At 38.0% G+C, this 21,731-nt stretch overlaps 3 protein-coding genes across 4 annotated transcripts; 1 reads left to right on the top strand and 2 right to left on the bottom strand.

Annotated features, from left to right (window-relative positions):
* Positions 1-491: 491 nt before the first annotated feature.
* Positions 492-5,294, bottom strand: LOC112286697 (phosphatidylinositol/phosphatidylcholine transfer protein SFH11). The gene is made up of 12 exons (XM_024528839.3): positions 5,010-5,294; positions 4,182-4,357; positions 3,560-3,791; positions 3,331-3,359; positions 3,129-3,212; positions 2,950-3,018; positions 2,688-2,765; positions 2,163-2,216; positions 1,994-2,053; positions 1,665-1,862; positions 1,451-1,531; positions 492-1,312 (listed from the first exon to the last, which is right to left on the bottom strand). Exons 3-12 carry the CDS (start codon positions 3,600-3,602, stop codon positions 971-973), a joined length of 1,038 nt encoding a protein of 345 aa, XP_024384607.1. The 5' UTR covers positions 3,603-3,791; positions 4,182-4,357; positions 5,010-5,294; the 3' UTR covers positions 492-970.
* A 766-nt stretch (positions 5,295-6,060) lies between these two features.
* Positions 6,061-10,740, bottom strand: LOC112287115 (RNA polymerase II C-terminal domain phosphatase-like 4). 2 transcript variants are annotated; one of them, XM_024529815.3, is made up of 9 exons: positions 10,291-10,740; positions 9,895-9,971; positions 9,500-9,639; positions 8,841-9,051; positions 8,362-8,660; positions 8,008-8,208; positions 7,511-7,555; positions 6,535-7,211; positions 6,061-6,413 (listed from the first exon to the last, which is right to left on the bottom strand). In XM_024529815.3, the coding sequence occupies exons 1-8, from the start codon at positions 10,605-10,607 to the stop codon at positions 6,717-6,719; spliced, it is 1,785 nt and encodes a 594-aa protein (XP_024385583.1). In that variant the 5' UTR covers positions 10,608-10,740; the 3' UTR covers positions 6,061-6,413; positions 6,535-6,716. The 2 variants fall into 2 exon arrangements, with proteins under 2 accessions (XP_024385583.1, XP_090109395.1); XM_090253269.1 differs by having other exon boundaries at positions 6,061-6,367.
* A 2,831-nt stretch (positions 10,741-13,571) lies between these two features.
* On the top strand, positions 13,572-18,256 carry LOC112286319 (mRNA export factor GLE1). Its single transcript, XM_024528080.3, has 13 exons — positions 13,572-14,196; positions 14,404-14,598; positions 14,808-14,934; positions 15,134-15,282; positions 15,591-15,943; positions 16,051-16,166; positions 16,280-16,350; positions 16,592-16,676; positions 16,878-16,964; positions 17,207-17,290; positions 17,393-17,524; positions 17,661-17,783; positions 17,952-18,256. The coding sequence occupies exons 1-13, from the start codon at positions 13,895-13,897 to the stop codon at positions 18,171-18,173; spliced, it is 2,046 nt and encodes a 681-aa protein (XP_024383848.1). The 5' UTR covers positions 13,572-13,894; the 3' UTR covers positions 18,174-18,256.
* Positions 18,257-21,731: the final 3,475 nt, after the last annotated feature.

Raw genomic sequence — 21,731 nt, 5'->3', positions numbered from 1 at the left:
ATGGGCATACCCAACACTGCGCAATGAGTGAGATTTTTATTGTATTCAACAAAATGTGCCTTAGGACGTGTTGTAGGTCTATTTGATTATATCCACAATCTAAGCTACAGTAAAATAAATTGGGGTTGTGTACTGTTTCATGAATTCAACTGAGGCTCTTTTTTCACATCATTAACGTTAGCACCTGAAAAAACGGAAAATAATAATGTCCCAAAGAAACAACTGAAGGGCAGGTTTGTTGATCAGTGAAAAGTCATTCGGCTACAGAGTATAATATATATTATTACTGCTTATTTGGGTATATTTTATGTTTCCCATCGAGTACCATCATACAGACAACAAATCATGCTTGGAAGTTGTACTGAACCGATTCATAAATCACGAGTTCCTCTCTTCTTCCAACGAGGCAACATGTCAAATGGCACCTGAAGTGTCGTCCACAATAGTAGGTTAGGTTCCAGGGGATGGTGACTTTTATGTAGCTTTAGTAATTGAAATAAGTAAAGTTCTGCGTGCAGTATTCATCCATTTGGAAGAAGCTTCATAAGGAACTTCATGAAAACGTGTGAACACGTTCACAATAAGGAAGCAAATCTACGATCCCTACACCTTTCACTGGTCACAGCCGTCTTCTTATAAAATACATCGCTAGAACCAGCCAGACAAACCGAAGGAAGGTCTTCTACTGAAACGAATTACGTTTTAATTTTTTCTACCTTGACAGCAAGTGGCATTAAAGAATCATGAATGTTATCTCTCTCAAACTGCAAAAGTTCTAATTATATGAATGACTTAGTGCAATGAAGAATGAACAAAAATAACTAGGCCTAACATACGGTTGTGTACAACCTTCAGTTCAGAAATCTCGCTGCACTTGCACTGCACACTAGCACTGCACACTACATCGGCAAACAGAATTGTGACAAGCCAAAGAGGGAGCTTCTAGTGAACCGGCCAGTATGATGATTGGTTATGTACTAATTTGTATACCAGCCATCTTTGTGGTTATCTTACCCCTCTGGTTCTGTTCGGAGGCATTCTCAACAGCCTCTAGAGAAGGCAAAACGGATTCAATCGCATGAACAACTTCAACTGTTTCTGAGTGCGGATCCTGCTCCTCCAAAGTTGGAACTTGAATGTGTAAAGATCCCTCAGAAGTAAGGCTGTTGAAGTTTTTGCCAGAAAAAACCGCCTTATTTTGAATGTAATTATACAGCTCTACATGGAACTTGTGGTTGGGCGCGAAGACATCGTTGTTGGATGAATCACTAATAGTCTTGCAGAAAGAGGGTAGTGTGGCATAGTCCATCACCTAAGAGCATAACCATCGGGTTACCAAGTACACCATAAAATGATCCTCGTGATTTTCCTGAAGTGATCTTGCGGTTATTTGTATCGAAATAACAATTTTAACAGCCTACACCTGAAGAGGTCATTAGGCACAACTCACCTGAAGTAGCTCATCCTGCCCATTGCCCTTCAGAACTTGCACTTTGCGCTTTGTCCTTTCTTGCAACATAGGCTTTACTGCCTGCTCAGACACACATGAAGTTTGAGGCTTATGATTATAGCAGCAGGGTCTTATCCTAAAGAGCGCGAACGATCGTATAAATCGTCATCAATATGAAACGCATCAGTCCCTATTTCAAACAAAAGAAGCGTACCTTCCAGCAGGCAGAAAACACATACGGTGCATTCACGATGTAGTATGTGTCAGTTTTCTCGGGATAATTCAGGTCATCGACGGTAGCGATAGCTATCGAAGTTTTTAGTCTGCTGAAAGCAGAAAGTTTAAGCCCCGTCATATCCATGATCTTTACACAAGATCTCACATGTCGCACCTTCTTGTTACTAATATTAGGCTGTGTAGTCACAGTCAGACATTAACTGGGCTTAGCATTTTTAATGAACAAGTGTAAACATGTGAAAACAAGCGTAGACAAAGAACATGTGTGCACAACATGATTACACCAACACAGTAGACAAGTATTACCAGAATTATTCTGTCCCTGTACTCGTTGATCTGTATGTGTGATTGAACATAACTTTCAACCTGCATAAGAAAAAAACAGAAGAAGCATAACACCATGGGTAAACATTCAACTTCGAAACTCAGAACCAATTACTTGAATTTAAAAACACTAGATGAAACGAGCACTTACGGAAGCTAGGTCATAAGTACTGTTGCCCACTCCAATGGCAAACACAGGCCGCCCCTGAGCACAAAAGAGTATAGTCAACTACGTGGCACAAATGTCTGAAAATCCGTAAACTACCACAAACAAACATACAAAATCATACGTTAACATGATACCTCGTTGTTGTTAACGCCGTACAACTTCGGGATTGTACCCGCGTTAAAAAATATAGAAGAGAGGACACCGTTATTCATTTAAAACTGAAGTACTAATATTCGCACATTGTTGCAAACAAGCCCAACTCTTTCCGTTGAAGAAAACATACAATGGATAGAACCTCAAAGCGTGCTCTCGGAAAACACTTGATGTACCGGAAAGATCAGGTTACAAAAGGAATGACCTTGGAGCTGTTATTTCGTTAGACCAAGTTCCGAAAACCATCTAAACTAAACCTCAGCTAGAAGGAGCACTTCCAACTTCTCAACTAAAGCATGTAGGAGGTTCATAGGAGGAGGAGGAATGGATCTTGAAGAAACTGAAGACGCCTGCCTGTTTGCAATAGCCACAGAATCCAATCAACTGACTCCGGCGTATGGCATCGAATTTTTCTTTCGGCAAGATTGGTTTCTGCGTTATGCAACAACACGATAATCACTTGAAGCCAACAGTAAAGCAATTTGAAAATAAATAAATAAATATCAAAGCACAAATTTGAATGAAAAACACTAAGAAGGATTTAATGTATACAGTTGAGTAAAAGTTAATGAACTAAAATCGAAGTTAATCACCTACATTCGTAAAGGTACAGCACCAACAAGGATCTTAACTCCAGGATATAATCAATGTGGTTGTTGACTCTCCAACTTAGGCAGTCTATAAGCTGCAAAAATACAATGACAATGTGATTTGCGAATTAACATTCTCAGATTCAAATGAAATCAACAATAAAGGAGGAGCTAGTTTAAAACAGAGCATTCACGACGTACTCACCATTTTACTTGCCTTCGATACATCCCCATCTCTTGCATTCAGGAATCGCTCCAAGGTAGCTTCTGGATAACCAGCATGCACATTCTGCAACAGAATTACAACTAATGAGCAACATTGCGTTCTTTAGAAGGCAGTTAGTGGCCTGGTCGCACACAAGAACAGATATTTACTAGCTTGAAAACAGCTGGATTTTCAAATATACCTGAAAGCTCTGACGGAGAGGTTCGTCCACTAATGAAGTCAGCCATCACATGCAGAAAACAAATAGAAAGTCCATCAACCGGATCCCAAGGAGTAGTAAAACCAAAAAGCAGAACAGTATAGCCGGTCCTAAGAAAGGAATTCTAGTTTGAGCAAATCTAACGCCTCCACACAAAAGAATCGAAAGGAACACAACCCAGCAAGTAAAATTTCAAGAAGCATTCACTCACAGCCATTTATGATTTCCTGCAGTTTCTTCACACTTTTCGCCATCCTGAGCCGAGAATTTCTTCAACTCTAAAGCCACTCTGTAGATGGCAAACCACTCCTCCAGGTTATGGTTAGTTCGACGTATTCGCCAGAACAAGTCTGTACATGGCGCAATACTTGCACTTTGAGTTTTACATCAAGATGCCCTATTCAGTTATGGGGAGCCCCATACAAAGCTCTGCCGCTAAACCACTGCAGAAAAAGAACACAGGTAGAGGTAACCTGTAAGTCGGGTATCAGACGAGATTCCAATCAAAGGAATTTGACGACAAATGAAAAACAATTCCGGATAGGTGCTAATCAAAATCCAAACTCTTCCAAATCAGGCACTTGTGCTTGTCCATTAATACGTACGCTCGAATAGAGTTACTAGCCCAAGAACCCTGCTCACTTCTAGAATTAACAGTGATTTCTGTAGGATATGCTCTCAACTAATTCGAATGGCATGACAGTAAATACCGATGTTTAATTTCCTCCTTCACACGCCTATATCAATTAGGAAATAAGTACTACAATGCTTTAAGAAGGACGTTCTAGAACGGAATTGAACAGAGGCGAGATATGGCTAAACAAACACTGTACCTTAATGCACTTGGCCTGTTAGACACGATGGTGCTATTCAACGCAAACTGAAATAATGATTGAAATCTCAAGTGCATCATCCCTTCATATGATACCGGCGTATTCAGTGAATAAAACCAGACTTCACAAATTTAAATCAAGGCTGCATATAAAGGTATAACAATGGAGAACAATCTCTGCAAAACAAAACCAGTGTCCCAGGAATTGATTAGATTGATCATCCAACCAACAACAGGAAAAAAAGACTTCCAAATTCCCCGCCTTATAGGAACAGGGTCTACATAAAGCCATAGCCGCATCTACAAGCGAGGACAGCACGCGAATAATCTAATGGCAACACCTTAAAAGGTCATGTTAATGTTAGCAATGCCAAACAGTCTCAGATAGCAATGTAAACGCAAACACGAAGAAAATCCGACACGTTCAGATCACAAGAAACTTTATCTGCTAAGTTAAATTCAGCCTTCCCTGAGCACGCCAATCGCTCCGGCCTGATAAAGAAAACACCTACCGACAACCAAAACCAAAACATTCGTAGAGTATCACTTTTCCCACATGAATGACATAAAACAAACGGATCCTCCATGACCAACTCCCACGCTACATGAGTCCAGCAAATCCCTCACGGTCAAATATCGTAACCGGGACGTTACGATTGCAATACAAACTAGAGTTGTAAGAACCCATCTAGACACTGAGTGACTTCCACATTATTGTAACACATCATCATAAAATCAACGGCACCCTCTTAACACATGCCTGTGCAACAACAACAATTTCACAAGCACGCTGCGAACATGGAACCGAGCAGATCAACCCGAAACTCACATGCCAGATTTTGCGTCGAATCCCAAACCTCGACCATCGCAAGCCTCTCCGAGACACGAGACTGTGGAACCTGGCCACTTCAATCCTCCGCCAAAGCTCAGTAGGTACAAACTGATACCACAACCACTGCTAGATCATTACCTTAACTCGTCAAACAGCTTCAATCCCGACACTCTGCAAGCAGAGCACAGAAATAGGGGAGGAAGCCAAACTCTATAGTAGTACATAGCCAACATTTCAGTCCACACAGCACGATAAGACGAAATTCAGGAGTCCATGGGTTGATCCAGGTAGTTGCGAAACCAGGAAGTGCCACGATTGAGCAAAAATTATCGGATCACCGCATCGCCGAAGACCAGATTCCACTGATTGGAAGGGGTGGGGGGATTCGTTCCTGACCAGGCTCATTCCGCCTCGTCGTCAGCTTAATTCGTCCACATTTCGGCGACTGTATCAGAATTCGTTGACGAGGATTTCCTCGTTGAGAGACCGGCTATTACCGGTTTTGCTAAGTCAACTTGCAGCGTAGTGGCACCGACAATCGATCCAATCATGACCGTCATGACGCCGCCAATCTTTTGCTGTCACAAATTATTCACCACCTGTTTTGACCATGCGCATCGTCACGGAACTTGTTCGGAAAGTAATTATTTGCCTTAATGTATTAATTTTAAAAATACATGTTTTGCGTTGCAAAAAAGTGTTTGAATTAGTAAGGTAGTTGTACCATTTTACTCTTGTTGTGCAGGTGAAATCTGTGCTTAAGCGAAAAATAGTTTAGAAGTTTGGGTTACACACTAATTGATTCAGTTTCACATATGACGCACCAAGATTGCTTTTTGTGTTGAAGTTAATATCTAACATCCTATGTTCAGGATAGCAAACTACACCATCCAAATATAAACTAGACTGTAGTGATATGGTAGAGACGCCAGAGGGACTAATGATAGAGTCTGACCAAGTTTCAAGCTATCAAGTTTCAAAACCAAAAATAGACTGAATTTGACACAGTGCACCCCAGAGAACAGTCTGTAAGACATTGCAATGTGCATAGGAGTATAAATATGTTTTCAAATATCATAATCAAAATAATGGAGCACAGGTCTCAACACTTCTCATCTTTTAACTGGCACGTTAAAAGAGCTGTCAATAAAAGTTTAAATGTACTCCCCACTAATATTCCAGCATTACCTACAAAAATATGCATTCCTTTGCTAGCATGAGTTGAAAGACGTGTAAAATCCGAAAATGGCCAAAAGCCAATTTAGTCAAACTATGTACAGCAATGTCATTTCACACGTCCATGTGATGGAATGGGAAAGCCTAGAGATTTTTGGATGGTGGTGTTGCAATTGAACCTGAACAGCCGCCAAGGATTGGCATAAATCATACAACCATTAATCTCTGCATATTATAACCGGGTTGTCAGCGACTAAATCATACAATTCAAATGACTTCCATTTACTCCGAAAGTATGATGAAAACACGTTCCCAATTATGGCAGAAATGGCAGATGAGAAATTACCTGTTTTCTACAACTTAAGCTTGCTGCTTCTGTTCCTCGATCGCGACAGCTTCTGCAACACTGAGTCGCTTTGTGAGGACCATGCCTGAATTATCTTCTAAAACGTCGTCAACTCGAAGGTTAAAATCATCATATGACTTAGAAAGGTGATCCTTGATCCAGTTACATGTACTACAGGCAATTCAGCTCCCCTCAACTGCAGAATCGGGAGGGATGGGTCCAAAATCTTGACTTCGCTTTTCAATCGTAGACACTATCTTTTTCTTGTCGGCATCCATAGCATTCGCTAATTCCACCTCAGCATAATTGGCTTCTATCGATATAGGCTCCACCGAAATGTTTTTTGAAAATGTTGTCGAGATTAGTGCTGAAGCATCATCAGTAACAGGAAAATCTTTCTCACGAGGACGCTTCCATAAATATGATGCCGCTTCGACCCATCTGGGGTGAACTAGAGAAATCCCATGCTGCTTTGCCCACCGAGCTTTGTCTGTTCCTCGGTCTAAAGCAACCACATGTGTGGTTGTGTGGTCACACACCGTGCTGCACCGAGCACCTAACTCCACCGCTAACTGCCAGAATGGATGAAACTCGGGATTTTGAAGTCCTGTGGGGAAGATCCTACTAAATACAATGTGGCAACCTGAGAGTAATTTACCACGAATTGAACGAATGACCTGATAGCACAATCCCACAACAGTTAGACTTGTCTCAATAAACATGGAAAATCAAACGTCATGATGTTCAAATCAAATACACAAATATTATCAAGATAGGTAGATTTCAAGCACTACTCTCATATTCTAGTTCGTAATAGTATCTTCGAGAATCTGTAAGATCAACAACATGAAGTATAACTGTGGAGATTCTAATGGTCATAACAGTTGCTGCCTCACAAAACTGTAGCAAAGCTAATCACTGCTACTAGTAAACGCTATCAACTTTAACGAGCTTAACAGATGGTCAAAAGAAGTACATCTCGAACATCCGGCAATTCCAATGGGGGCCTCCGCTTCATACTCTGCATGATCCAACTCAATTCTCAAACACAAAACCAAGTTCTACCAACACTAAGACTCACTCATGCTCCTGATTCCATCAACAAATTTGTAAGCTCAACAACATGAAAATTTAGCATCAACATTGTCGTGGTTCTTGAATGAACTGCCATCAAAGATTCCATCATTTATACTTGTAAAAGATATGATGACTATCCCTCAAAAGTAGCACAAACTGTCCCCGTTGTATACGCCAACAGTATGAAAATACATGAGGATGATTACGTTAAGCGAGTGAATACACGTAGAGAGCCATGTTATTCTCCGCTGAAGAAGTTGCTTTATTCGTGACACAAAAGTATCCAAACTCGATTTCCAAATTCATGGACAAAATTCCGGCTACAGCCTTGAATCCAAGGTCAAATCCAGCATTCCTCAGCAACTAAGAGCAATAAAATTAAACTGCGTTTCTTACCTTTCCCTTATGTCCATTGAAGAACTCGTGATGAATGGCTTGCAATGTTTTTAGAGTAGTTGCAAGAGTGCCATCGATTTCGCATTCATCTCTGTGCATTTGCGCCAAAGAAGGCGCCCTGACACGAAACTGGTGGCAACTTGACGTGAAAAAATGGTACCGTTCCATCAAGATCAAATTTGACCTGTGGTTTGGCCATACCTACAAAACAAGAAACAAAAAACAAATATGTCATCTCCTAATCTCTGTACAAGTTTATACAATATAGGCTACCAAAAATACACCAAAAAATGATCACCTCATAAGAATTGCTATTAATTAGAAATTATAAGTTTCGATAAGGTGTCACTTTACCGCTTCTGTGTCGTCAAGAATCACGACTGCTGACTCTGCGCCAAGAACGACATCAAGATCTTTGGTGTGTCGCTTGGTACTATCAGTTTGCGAAATAATACGACCTCCAAAGAGTTGACCAGTGGGATCCAGTAATTCTGCCATAGCCTGTGCATATATCTTCTCACCCATAGTGTAAACATACATCTCGTACAACTTGCTAGCCTCCTCCAAAAATTTATGAGCAAATGGCCTCAACTTTGTCCACATCCCTAACTTAGTCAACTGATGTAAACTGCTTACTCTGCCATGCTGCTGACCTGCAGTCCATGTCCTGCGAGGATTCATATCAGCGAGTCCAAGAACTTTCATTAAGAAATTTCACGTGTAACTGAAAATAGAATTACAACCCTAATAGACCTTTTGATTCTGACGACATGCTAACCAACGAGATATGAACATAAATACGGACATAGGGTACCAACGATTGAGTTCCATACCAACAGTAGCTGCACTGCAATTGGTTGAATTGGGCCGAAGGTAAGTTGTTGACAAGTAAATTCTTTCCTCTGCAGGTACTTCTGAAAAACGCGCGGAATTGAGCATCGTATGATCCAAATCGACAACAAGCAGTAATTTCTGTTTCCCAGTGACCCGCCTGAGCTCAGCGTTGCGCACTCGTGCTGCTTCCAGTTCTGAAACTTCCAAGCCCTAAAGCACAAGCCGAGGACCCTATGACTTCTCAGTATAACACAAATCGATTTCGTACAAGACAAGTAAGAAAGGTATAATTATAATAGACAAAGCTGAAAATTGGGGGGGGGGACGCATTACGAAATCAGCATTTCCAAATAGAATAAATTAGACAATTCTGTGCAGCTCAAACAAAACCCTTCATTGTCGTAAGCATTTCATGCACCTCATACGCACGCGAGGGTCGTATGATCTTATTTTTGGCGTCCTTTATTTTATTAATCTCCATGCTTTGCATCTTTTTTCTTCTTAGTATAAGTTTCAATCTCTTATTCTAGCTTTTCGTCCATCTCTCTTTCTTTATCTCATTTACTCTAAAAATGAACTGGTTCAAATTAATCAATAACACATATTTAAACATGATGATGACGGATGGGTTGATGAGGAATAATGACGGTAGTCATACCTCGTGGATATATCGAAGCCCTACTCGATCTATGACCGGATCATTACTTGGTGCTGTAGATTTTCTCTTCCCACATCGAATGCAAACATCCCATATAAACCCTGGGTGTGGCGGGCATTTATTACTGTTCACCATTTCTCCTGAGTAATTAACACAAATAGGAGTAATATCGTCAGAACTTTCAGCAACTTCTATAAATCTGCATTTGACATAGCATATTAAATCAGAAAAAAGACAATGCAAGTGTTATACTATCTAAGAAACGAGAAGACGAATTGCTCCCATCTTATGCGCAGTTCAGAGAAAATATCAAGAGCAACAGGATCCTTGGCTGATAAAAAGGCTGTCGCTACCATTTCGTTCAAGAAATACCTTCAAAGATGTGACAAAAATACCTGGAGCACTTGGCAACTCTAAACCAGCGGGTAATTCAGCTTCGGCTCCGCGTCTCCTTTTCCGATTATCGTCGGAGCTGAACATCGCACAATTTCAGAAGATACAGGAATACATCAGTGAAAACCCGACACACCTCAACTGCTTACCAGAACTGGAGGGGACATATTATGCGTGAAATTGGGCTACATGAACGAAACAGCAGATTTCCACCAAAAAGTTCAATTCACAATGCCAAATGTTGGTATCGTCACGGTTCAAAAGTTCACACAACAAATCAGCTCTCAAAGATTATAAGTCGATTCTTGTGTAAGTAAATAAACACATGCCACATGTCCCATTATTATTTCATAACCTAAAAAAACTCTTTATCACTGGGTGTCAAATTACAAATGCACCTTAATCCCTCCGGTGCAAGCATATCACTTTCGACATCCAGGTGATTGTCATCAGCATGGTCCTCGCTTTCAACAACAGAATCCGCGTCCTCTTCTACACTGCCATTTTCACTAGTACCCTCCTCTAAATCAGAAGAGTTGTCACCATCGTCCTGTTCCGGCAGGACCAAATCCCCATTCTTCAGCAGCTCAGCGCTTAATTGTCTGTCTCCAAGGAGCTCAGCGTCAAGCAAAGCGGCAAAATCATCACTGCTGGAGGATGGGGACGGGGACGGAGCCGGGGACTGGGACTGTGATTGTAACTCGTCTAAGGTCATCTCTTCCTTCCGATCCCTGGCCGGAACGATTACCTACCAAGCAACGCAGGCTTCACTCTTTGCCGTGATGGCTGCTACGCTCTCGCCTCCCCGCAACTAGCACCAAATGGTACCCGCTCTGTTCGGCATCCATCCTCTTACCTACGCTCCACCCCGATATGACGGACGGACGGGACCTCCTCTCCCGCCATGTCCCCCCAGGGGATGAACAAACGTCCCCAATCTGGATGAACGCGTTTGTTTTTTGGATTAAACATATTTTAAGATGAATGTACAACGTGGACAGACACACTGACATCTATAAGTTTCATCTATATGGATGGATGAATAAACGATCACTCTTTAGGACTGGGGCAGAGGGGGAGGCTCGGTCCTAATTGAATGAATATACATATTTTTGAGCAGTCCTTCCCAGTCCTCGTCCTCACTCTTATCGTTCGCCTCCTGCTTGTCTGCCCCCATTATTGCTGACTTGTGATGCTGCCCAGCCTCTTTGCCCGTCTTCAATTTTTATGGAGTTATATCTTGATGTGTTTTTCTTTTTTATTTCTTTCTACTGGTGTTCATTTGATTTGCATTGTGCTTGCTCTCTTCATTTTTGTAGTAGTGTGTTGTGTTGTTCTATCCTGTTCTTGCTTTTCCTCTTGTGTTTTCCCGCTTGTTACTCTTTGAGACGGAGGGAAAACCCGAAAGACAGTGAAAATTGTGTACAAGGAATGATAAAAAAAAATTTAATCAATAGGATTTTTCGATAATGATGTAGTTTTCAAATATAACTAGCATGTAGGGTTTATGTTTTTCTTTAAAACAAGTCATTAAGGTGTAATTTGCTGGATCCATTTGGTAGTATCAAAATACTAAATTAAATAAAAATCCTATTGTGGTGCCTATAAATTTGGTAGAATAGCATGATTTTTTTTTTTATTATTGCACTCAATAAATTCTCTAAGTTTTTTTTACCAAAATTTGCATTATAATTTGCCAATAATTTGAGTTGATATGAATAATGTCTATTGCAACTAATACAATAAATTTGATGAGTGTGTCATTGAAAACAATGCAATTGCTTGATGATTGAAATATGTAACAATAATTTTTAAGGTTCCAAACAATTAAGGTAGAGAGAGTTGTAATAAAAGAAATGGTGAAAGTTCATTAATTGATAATCAATTGTTGGTATGGCATGAAGATATTATAAATATTAAACTTTGAATTCACGTAAGGATGAGGTCATGTTCATAGAATTTTTGGATGGATCTATTTAAAATTTATTATAAGATATTAATATTAACTTTTGGTAGTAAGAATATTGCATGGCATAGAGAATAAAACATTTTTGGGTGTTACATTAGATGTAAGAAACAATCTTATAAACTACCTTATTGTATTTTTATCGTATGTGTATTTATTTCATTTTATTTATTTATTTATTTATTTTTATCTTTGTTTCATAGTCACATATAAAGTGTAAAATTATTTTTTTAATTTTTTTAACATTGTCTTTGTTGCCTTTAGTGAAGAATAATACCAAACCATCAACTACTCCATTATGAAGTATGATGGTACAAATATTGTATTTTTGAAAGTTACTTTTTTTGTCCTTGCTCCCAATATACCATTCTAGTAACCTAATTTAGCCCAACCAATAGAATAAGAAAATTTTTAAATGATACAATTTTAAACTACACATTTTTATATAATTTTTAAATGCATAGATTGTTATCCACCTGAGCAAGCAATTACATGTCAAAGCAATTTGATATCCGCCAAAGTGATTAAATGGCACAAGGTCAAGACAACAAATGAGAAGATAAGAGTAGCATTGACATTGCCACTACAAAATACAGAAGCACCTCTCAAGTATGGACTAGGGAGGCTGAGTATTAAAAGATTAGAGTAGTACTATCATGGTAGTTGAAAATTAGTAGAATGGAGTATAATGTTATCAAACAATAGAATAGTATTGGGCCAAAGGCTATGTAATTTCAAAACTTCGTAATAAAATAGCTCAATTAGGAATCATTGCATGTTGTTGGTTGTGGCTGCCACCAAGTTCTGTCTCGTGTTTGCTCACAATTCCTAAAGCGTAAGTAATATAGATACATAGATAGCCATAAAATACATGTAAATAAACATCTCTTATTTTAATTTTAAAACAATATTTTGTCTAAAATTGCAATTCTAAGGATAAAATAATGAATTATTCTTGCAAAGAAAATTGTTATATACTTTTTATATACTAATAGAAAAGATTGTATTTTATTGAAGTTATTTAAGATGTGGTAAGAAATATATATATATATATATATATCCACATACATATATTAATTTTTATTTTTTTGCATATATTTAATTATTTTAATTAATAATTAATAATTAAAAATACACTTTTTGAATAAATAAATAAATGCAAAATATATGAGTTAAAATAAAAAATTAAAATATATTAATATAAAATATGTAAAAATTATTATGATGCTCTAATATTGTTACCATGTAATTATTTTAGCATGTTTGTTTTAAAAAATATACACATATTTAAATGGTTCAAAATCTTGTGTATTGTCCAAAAGTATTTTGTTTATATCATGTGTTAAAATTTAATAATGCAATAAACTTATAGCAATAAACCTAACAAACTTAGACTACCAATATTATTACAATTGAGATTAAAAAAATCCTTAGGACACATACCAATTTTTTTATTCATTCTAAAATTATACAACGTAAGCTACTAGATTTATATTTACACTTTCATGCCACATTATTTAAATTTCAGAAATGTTTAAAAATATACAGATGTATAATTCAGAATCATTTTGGTTGTTTAGGATGACGTAAGGATAATACAATTTTCATTTATTAAATCTGATTCTTTACTGCATAGAACCTGCGACATTATGTTTGAACTGAATGTGAAGGTTGGCGGTAACAGGACTGGGATTCCCCCCTCCAAACGGTGTTTAGCAGGCGTGCATGACAGAACCCCCGGGATCAATTCGCTGCAAAAAAAAACCTTCAGTCTCTCGGTCCCCTGTTTTAGGGTTTATCGGATTCATTCGCAACTAGACTGGCATCACATTTTCTGCCCACGATTGCTCGCAATTTGCCCACTACGCTGTTCTTTACCTCCTCAGGATTGTTCTCTCTGAAATTATCGCGGCAGCTAACTTTCAAGAGCGATTTTAAATGGCCCGACATCGTACAGTTTGATTGTATGTAGTTTGAGGTTTACAAATCTGCTTCGACATGAGGCGTTAGCGGGATTTGAATTGACCGCATTCGCAATGTTTTCCTCGTCCGGTTCTCCTAATGGCTTGTCATCACATCGGTCGCCTCCTTATGCTTCCAGAGCAACACCAGCTCCAGAGAGTCCCGGAGTGAGCCCTGGCGTCAGTCCTGGAGGTCGTTTGCAGCTTATTCTCAAGAGTCCCTACAAATCTAAAGTTGTGTCTGTCGTTGAAAAATTCGTGGATCCTAGTCCGGATTGGACTTTGCAGGATTTGCAATCGGAGCTGGATGTGATTTCCACTCGCTACACTTCTACTGTGGCTTTAGACAATGAGCCTCCTCCTTCGACTGCAAAAGGGTGAGTGCATGACATTATTGTAGTCGGAAGCCATTTTTGTTGCCATAATTCGCAGTAGTGGAGACTGTACCATATTGAATTGACCTATATCTTCAGCCATGTTTAGGCAGTGCACTGGACACTAGTTTTGAGAGTGGTTGAAGGCTAGGGTTGCAATTTGTAGTGTTTTGAGGCTTACTGGAATTTTTTTACGAGATGTTCTTGCAGGATATCGTGGCGAGAATTGTCTGTTACAGCTGATTTTGGCAGAACAAATGCGCCATTTAGGATGCGAGCATTTGACAGTGATTCTGAGACTGAGTCCAGTGACGATGAGCTCAATTCTCCTGCGCCAGCTTCATCCAACCGCGTCAATGGTGTAGGCGTTGGAAAGGATGATCATATTCGGCACGCTAATTCGAAGTAAGAGCCTATGCGTGTACTCTGAAGTTAATGTTTGACATGTCTTCTTTGCGCTTGTATCAACCATTATGCATGGTCTAGAAATCTTGTTGCGGATATGGGAGATATGAGTCCACGAAATAGCATGCGTCGTCATGTGGAGGTTGAGGGTTTAGGCTTTTGAATTGAACACTTCGCTCATATGTTGCTGGGAACTGACCTTATCTCAGGGGTTCGGAAGAATTGCTTGTAGTAGTCAAGGATGACGTGCGGGAGAGTAGTCCACTTCTTGCACGAACTGGATATGTGGAATCCGCTCTCTTAGAGCTGGAACGAGAACGCCATAGTAGGGTACAGGTAAGCCTTTCAAACATTTTTGAGCTTTTGATGCCTTAGAACACAAGAAATGGTTCTGCAATAGCTCATGTACATGTTTAATCAATCTCCAAAAGTGAGGATGTCGCTGTGTAAGCCATTTCAAGCATAATTGGAAGGTAGATTTTAGCTGAGTTAATTCCTTGATCTCGTTATCAAATCGCTACTGGAAAATTTTCAGGAGGAATTTCGAAAGAGGCGGCTGCTTCTTGATAATGCCTTGAGAGAGGAAGTGCAAAGAGAGGCAGCCTTACTTGCGCGTGTTGAGAAAGAAAAAGAAGCCAAGTGTGAGTTGGCAAGGCGCTCGGATAAACAAGATCAAAGACAAATGTACGTGATCTGATTCTTGCTCGAGTAATGAACATAGTCCCACTTCGATTGCTCGTCCTTCGTCCCAATCTGTTCGTTATCCTCTGTATCCTCGAGCTATGATGTTGAATCCTGTTCAAACGGTAATTGTTATTTTTTGAACAAGGATGCCATCTTATGTTCATGTACTTTTATACAGTGTGTCGATTAGTATGGTCTGCTGATGGACGATGGTTGGTCGTGCCTGCGTACTCAATGACTTTTTTGCATTCTAGTGTCAATTAAGCCTTATTTATGTTCGTATAGATGATCTGAAATTTATTTTCCAGTGCTGAGCTACGAGATGAACATCTATCCGCCCTTCAAAGGGATCACGAACTTCGGTCACAATTTGAAGCTCGCCAGATCAGAAAAGAAGCTGCCGAAGAAGAAGCTCGTCGGCAAGAAATCGCCGCTCGAGAAGAGAGAGAACGACAAGCTAAAGCTAAAATTCAGCTAGCAAAAGAGAAGGCTGAAGCTGAAGCGGCCAAGAGGAAGGCTCAAGCAGATGCTGCAGCAGCGGCGGCTTTAAAGCGTGAAGAGGATCAGAAAGCAAAGGAAAATTTGCAGCAGAGTGCAAAGGAGAAGGATGCTCACAAGGAAAATGCTGATCAGAAGGAGTCTACTTCGAAAGCAACCACAGGTCTTAGTATGACTTTTTTCAGGTTTTCCCTAAGATGTGGTTCAATTCATCTTTTTCTGTTCAGCTCTGTCCTCTATTACCTTCTGATTGAGTTAGTTTTGCTTCAGGATTGAAGCCGAAAGTGGCACCTTCTGCAGCCAAATTAGAGGAGTCTCGATTAATCAATCTGCGTGCGTATGAGGCTGTATATGCACCTCTACGAACTAATCCAGTTCAACAGAAGGTGGGTTTCCGGAATAGTTGCTCGATGTAGATTTTCCAGTTCCACCCATGATTGGGTTTGTGTTTTCAGGGATTGGAATAGGAGTGTTTGATGTTGCTATTGCAAAGTTACAGGAGTTAAAGACTTATGAGAGGCAAATTATCAAGCATTTACAGCAGATTGCTGCCACCCAACAACAAGTGGGGTGAGTTACTTTGTTCTTTAACTTTTTTATTCTGATATTGTTAAAATATCATTGTTATAGAAATATTTAGAGGTTAAAGATATGATTTAGAGGTTTCCTCAAGGATTTCATTTGGGAGTTGGGGAGATGGGGGATGTGTAATGTGATTAGATGAAGAAATTTATGGATCACTGGCATCTTCTCTACTAGGCACTTGAAAGTAAAGTGATTAATTGTGAAACATTTCTTCATGCTTTTACAGGATTAAGTCAAGAGACTTGCTGCAGTTCCTCAACAGTTCCATGGGGGTCCCTACTCAGTTTTTACTTGTTACTCTGGGTGCGAAGGTGCCACATCATATCCCATCTTGCAACTAAGCATTTCCACCTATAACGTCATGGTTTCTTTTGGAACGCCATAATGTCTTTGAACCTCTCATTAATCGACTGCGTATGAATTGTGGATGCAATAGGTTAAGTGTCGCAATGTACTTATGACCTAGTTGTGCTCAAATCGTTAATTTCTTCAATTGTTGCTTGATTTGGCAGCTTCTTTCACAGTGTGAGTCGCAGATTTTGAAGCTACCTTCCTTTGCCTTTGCATTGGCACAGGTCATTGTTAACGTGGCCTCCCAGGTATCATTCTAGCTCCTGTTCAATCCTTTCATGCATTGATTCCGATTTGATGATTTTGATTTGCTTATTTTTGTATTCAAGAATTTATTGTTGAAGTTATATTTTTGGTTTCTAGACAACGAGCTCTTGTTCACTATCTTGTGAACTTCTTGACAAGTACTCAAAATTCTCCGCTTGGGTCTTCATTGTTACTCAAGAGAATGTTTCTTGATTTTAACATGATGGAATTTTTGTTGTGTCAGGTGCCCTTGTTAATCGATATTGTACTTGCGAAGCTACATGAAGTTTGTATCTTCACTGTCCCCAAGTATTATGTATTCACAAAGGTACGCTACGATTCTCTATTTTTGTAATAGTGGTTGATTTACTTTTTGCAACAGTTCTGCAAGTTGACTGGATTCGTGACTGGTTCTGGTCATAATTTGTAGGATCAATTTGAAAATGATGCTGCTTACTATAAAGCGCTAGGGTATCGGGAAGAAGATGGGAAATTGGAAAGCACCGATGATTATGTCGCACGTCAGGCTGCATACATGACATTTTATGGCGCGATGATTCAGGTATTGGGACTTTCACATATATTGTAATGTGGTAATTTTTTTAAGTTAATTTGAAGCGTCGAAAGTATAGAACAATTTCATTCGAATGTTCTCATTCAGGACTGCTGGTACTACTCTGAGTTGTTTCGCTTGACAGACTGATGTGGCAGGAGGGAAAAATCCCCATGGATTAGCAGCTGGGTGGGCTTGGGTTGCACGTTTCTTAAATAGCATCCCGGCAGATCGGAATACCGCCTCGGCTTTAGAGGCGTTCTTGAAGGTATGGTTCATTTGATTGTCTCTAGGTTTCCATAGCACAATCATTTGATCCATGATCTAGTTTCTTTCAAATAGGATTTTAATAGGTGTGATCGATTTATGTAGGTTATTGTTGTATCGCCACGAACAATAACATATGTGTTGGAATTGTGCCTGGTAATTGTTGCAGATGGCAGGATTCAGGCTCTATCAAGTCTATCCAAAGCCATTCATGAGGATTATGCAAGCAATTGTCACGGAATATATTGAAAACCTCAAGAAAACTGGTGATGGAGATGCTAGAGCTGTAGTTTCACGATTAGAGACATTTCTGCATCTTCAAAAGTATTTGCAGGAGCCCGAGGGTAGGAAGATGCCTGTCACAGATGTCTCATCCAGCCTGAAAGCGTGAGATGTCATGCATTCTTTTTAACTATCCACGTTGTTCTATCATATATTCTTGGTTAAATGAGACCTCATTGATATTCAAACGTTGGTCGAGTCTTCAGATTCCACTCAGATTTATGAGGTCACGTTGTATGTGAAGTCTTTATGAAATATTACAACGATCCCTGGCAACACAGGATGGAGTCGAGCACCTTTTCAAACGGGTAGAATCTAGAACATATGTGTTAAAAGATTGGAGATGCATTTCTGCATCTTCAAAAGAGATTGCCGCACATGACAGTGCCATAAAAGAGATAGGAGCTCATAACTCTTAAAACTAGAGTTCTGGAAAATGAGCGATTGGCACCAATCATTTTATGGCACTGTCGTTTGCGGCAATCTCCCCAAGGCTCTTATCTCTTTATTACAGTTTTTGTCAGCGGTTCAGCTCTGTAAGGTCATGCTACTGTTTAGTGATTTGGACTATCAGAGGAGGCCAAATGCACCCTAGACTTGTCGGGTAACAGACTGTATTGTTCGAAGATGAATAGCTTTTGAAGCAGTGGTGTGAGAACTGCCGCAATTACTGAAGGGTTTTGTCACATGTTCCTTTTTCACTCCAGCGAAGGTCCTCGTCAACTCGCTCTGAAGCACATGTCAGATCTTGCAAGATTGTCTCAAGTTCAACGTAGCCCACACTCGATCTGGTGGTCACTGGTGGGCTGCTAGATATCGCAACGCAGGTTCCAGAGTATTCTGTTGCTCCAATTCAGTGGCTAAATCTTAGAAGGGAACCAGTAGGAATCTTAGAAACTGGGAAAAGGAAAACCAGGGTTTTTATTTATTTATTTTTATTTATTTTTTTGACACATGAGGGGTTAAATACCTTTGCAGATTAATTGCTCTTTAATGTAAACTTCGTACATGATATTGTAGGCTCCTTGTCTAAGGTGTGATATAAGGTGTGATAGCTCTAAATACTTAGGCTCTAAGTTGTAATATAGTTAGGCTCAACCTACAAGCACATTCCAAATTGCTATACATATACCCATTATGTTTGTACACACATCCAAAGCCTTTCATTGGTTGCTCCAAATCTCTCTTCCTTGTTATGGTGTAGGTCCTTGAGCTCCTCCTCCTTATATTGGTCCTAATCCTCTCCTCTCCATCTTCCTGGTTCTATTTTGGATTACATACCTCAATGCTTATTGAATGAAGATACTAAAGGCTTATTGATTGCAATGCAGATGGTTGATGAGTACAACTATTGGAAGATAAATTTTTTGCATCTCAACAAATAGAGATATCACTATACACTATATACAATAAAAAAATTGTATTAATATTCTTACAATTATAAGAGATCTATTAGAAATAAGACTATGGAAGTGAACAACATTGTAGCCATAATGCAAGTTGTAGCTTAAGCAACATTGTTTCTAATACTAATAGAAATGACTATCTTAGGTGTTGTTGATGTTGTAATGAGTTGATAAGTTGATGGATGATTTCTTGCTAAAGGAGCAAATATTGCTTTAAGTAGCACCACACTTATATTCTATTTTATTGTGTATATTATAGAGTTTATTCATTAAACAACTATTTGACCATAAGTGTAGAAATTTGGATATAATATCGTAATGTTCTCCAATTTCAATTTATTGGTGCTTGTAATAGTAATGAAAATTACTACATTAGATGTAGAAGTTTTGATGGTAGAATTTAAAGGCACATTTAATAAATAGGAGAAGAAAAGATTAAAATCCATACGAAGACAAAGAAGGAGATGAGATCTAAGATACATACTGAAGTTGTATAATGTGAATTCTTGCTTGAGAATGCATCGGACACCTAAGTGAGGAATGTAAATGCAATAACAAGATTCCACCAAGTCTAATAGAATCTCAAATAAACTCTAAGTAATCCTTAACAATCTTAATCAAACTTTAATCAATATAAAAGAAATTTAAAAGAAATTACAAAAGAAATATAAAGAAGTTATAAATTAATATCAAAGAAAAATAATAAAAAATCTTAAATAAATAAAAATAATCTTAAAAATATTAAAAATAAATATTCTAAATAAATCTTAATAAAATATTAATGTAATTCTAATCAAATCCTAAATCCTAATCTTAACCAAATCTTAACCAAATCTTAACCAAATCTTGGACCAAACTCTAATTAAATCCTAATCAAATTCTAATAAAATTTCAATGAAATTATAACCAAATTCTAAATTTTGATGAAATCCTAATAAAATCTTAATCAAATTCTAAATCATAATCAAATTCTAAATAAATCTTAAATAATATTAAAAAAATCCTAAATAAATCATAATCAATTATTATAGTTTTTTTAAAACCTCAATAAATGTTAATTGAACCATTGATCTTAACTAAAATTTTATTCACATCTCAATCCACAAGCAATTAACAAACACAAACATTTTGAAGAAAATCAATTCACTAATTCAAAAGTAAAAGCTCCTTAATAGCTCTAATGTCGGCCGCCCTCCTTCTCCAATCCACATATTGATATTCTAAAAGCAATTTCTCCTAGTTGACTCATTTAATTTCTTCAAAAATTGATTGATGTGTAGAATTTCAAGTCCAAATAGCTGTTACCAATTTTTGCTTCAATCAAACAAGTAGATATTATAAATTTGCATAAATGTTCATTAATCCTAAATTTCAATTATCCAAGACTATAATCCATAAAAACTCTCATAACTGTTAATTTAACCATTTTATTAATATCAAATTTTACAAACACATTTAAGACAAATATAATGACAAACATACAAAATTACACACATAAATATACTATGACACTCACAAAATTCTCAATTATTATAGAACAAACTTGTGACTATGTCATATGATTGATGGTATTATATGTATTTCTTTATACATAATATTATCTATAATAATACATAATTAAATAAAAAATTTATTTTATTTTTAAACATTCAAAGCTATTGAATATATCTCTTATTTTGAAAAGTCCTAAAAACTTCAATATGCCTTTAAATCACATAAAGTTAATTATTAATAATCCTCTCATAAGTCTATCTTTAAATCCGACTTCCCAATTAGTAAAAAAATCCTAAAATCACTATAGGTTCTATTGATATTGTAGCCATGCCAATGAATAATATACTCCAACTTGCCTCTTCTTCACCGAGAATCAAGGATCTTTTTTATCTCATATTTTACATGATTATCTATTTCAATACAAGGTTATAATGGCTATATTCTTCTTAGAATAGGTGATTCTAAATAAGTCTCTAAGCGAGAAATATGAAAGATTGAATGTACCTTCATAGATATAGATAGTTCTAACCAATAAGCCATTAGATTAATTTTCTTTTGAATACAAAATGGCCCTAGTCATTGATAGTTCAACTTATTGCAAGGCCAATTGGTCTTAATATTTTCACAAAGAAGCCATACTTTATCTCCAACTTGAAAAGCAAAAGATTCTTTTTTAAATTTTTCTGAAGGTGTTTTGTAAGAATCCTAAACTATCAATAAATAGAGCTTCAAAGTTGTCTTGAGTTGTAGCAATTGTTTTGCAAGAT

Source organism: Physcomitrium patens, chromosome 9 (genome assembly GCF_059467195.1).
Source record: "Physcomitrium patens ecotype Gransden chromosome 9, ASM5946719v1, whole genome shotgun sequence".
In the NCBI taxonomy this organism is placed as follows: domain Eukaryota; kingdom Viridiplantae; phylum Streptophyta; class Bryopsida; order Funariales; family Funariaceae; genus Physcomitrium; species Physcomitrium patens.
This window is presented reverse-complemented; position numbering and strand designations above follow the sequence as displayed.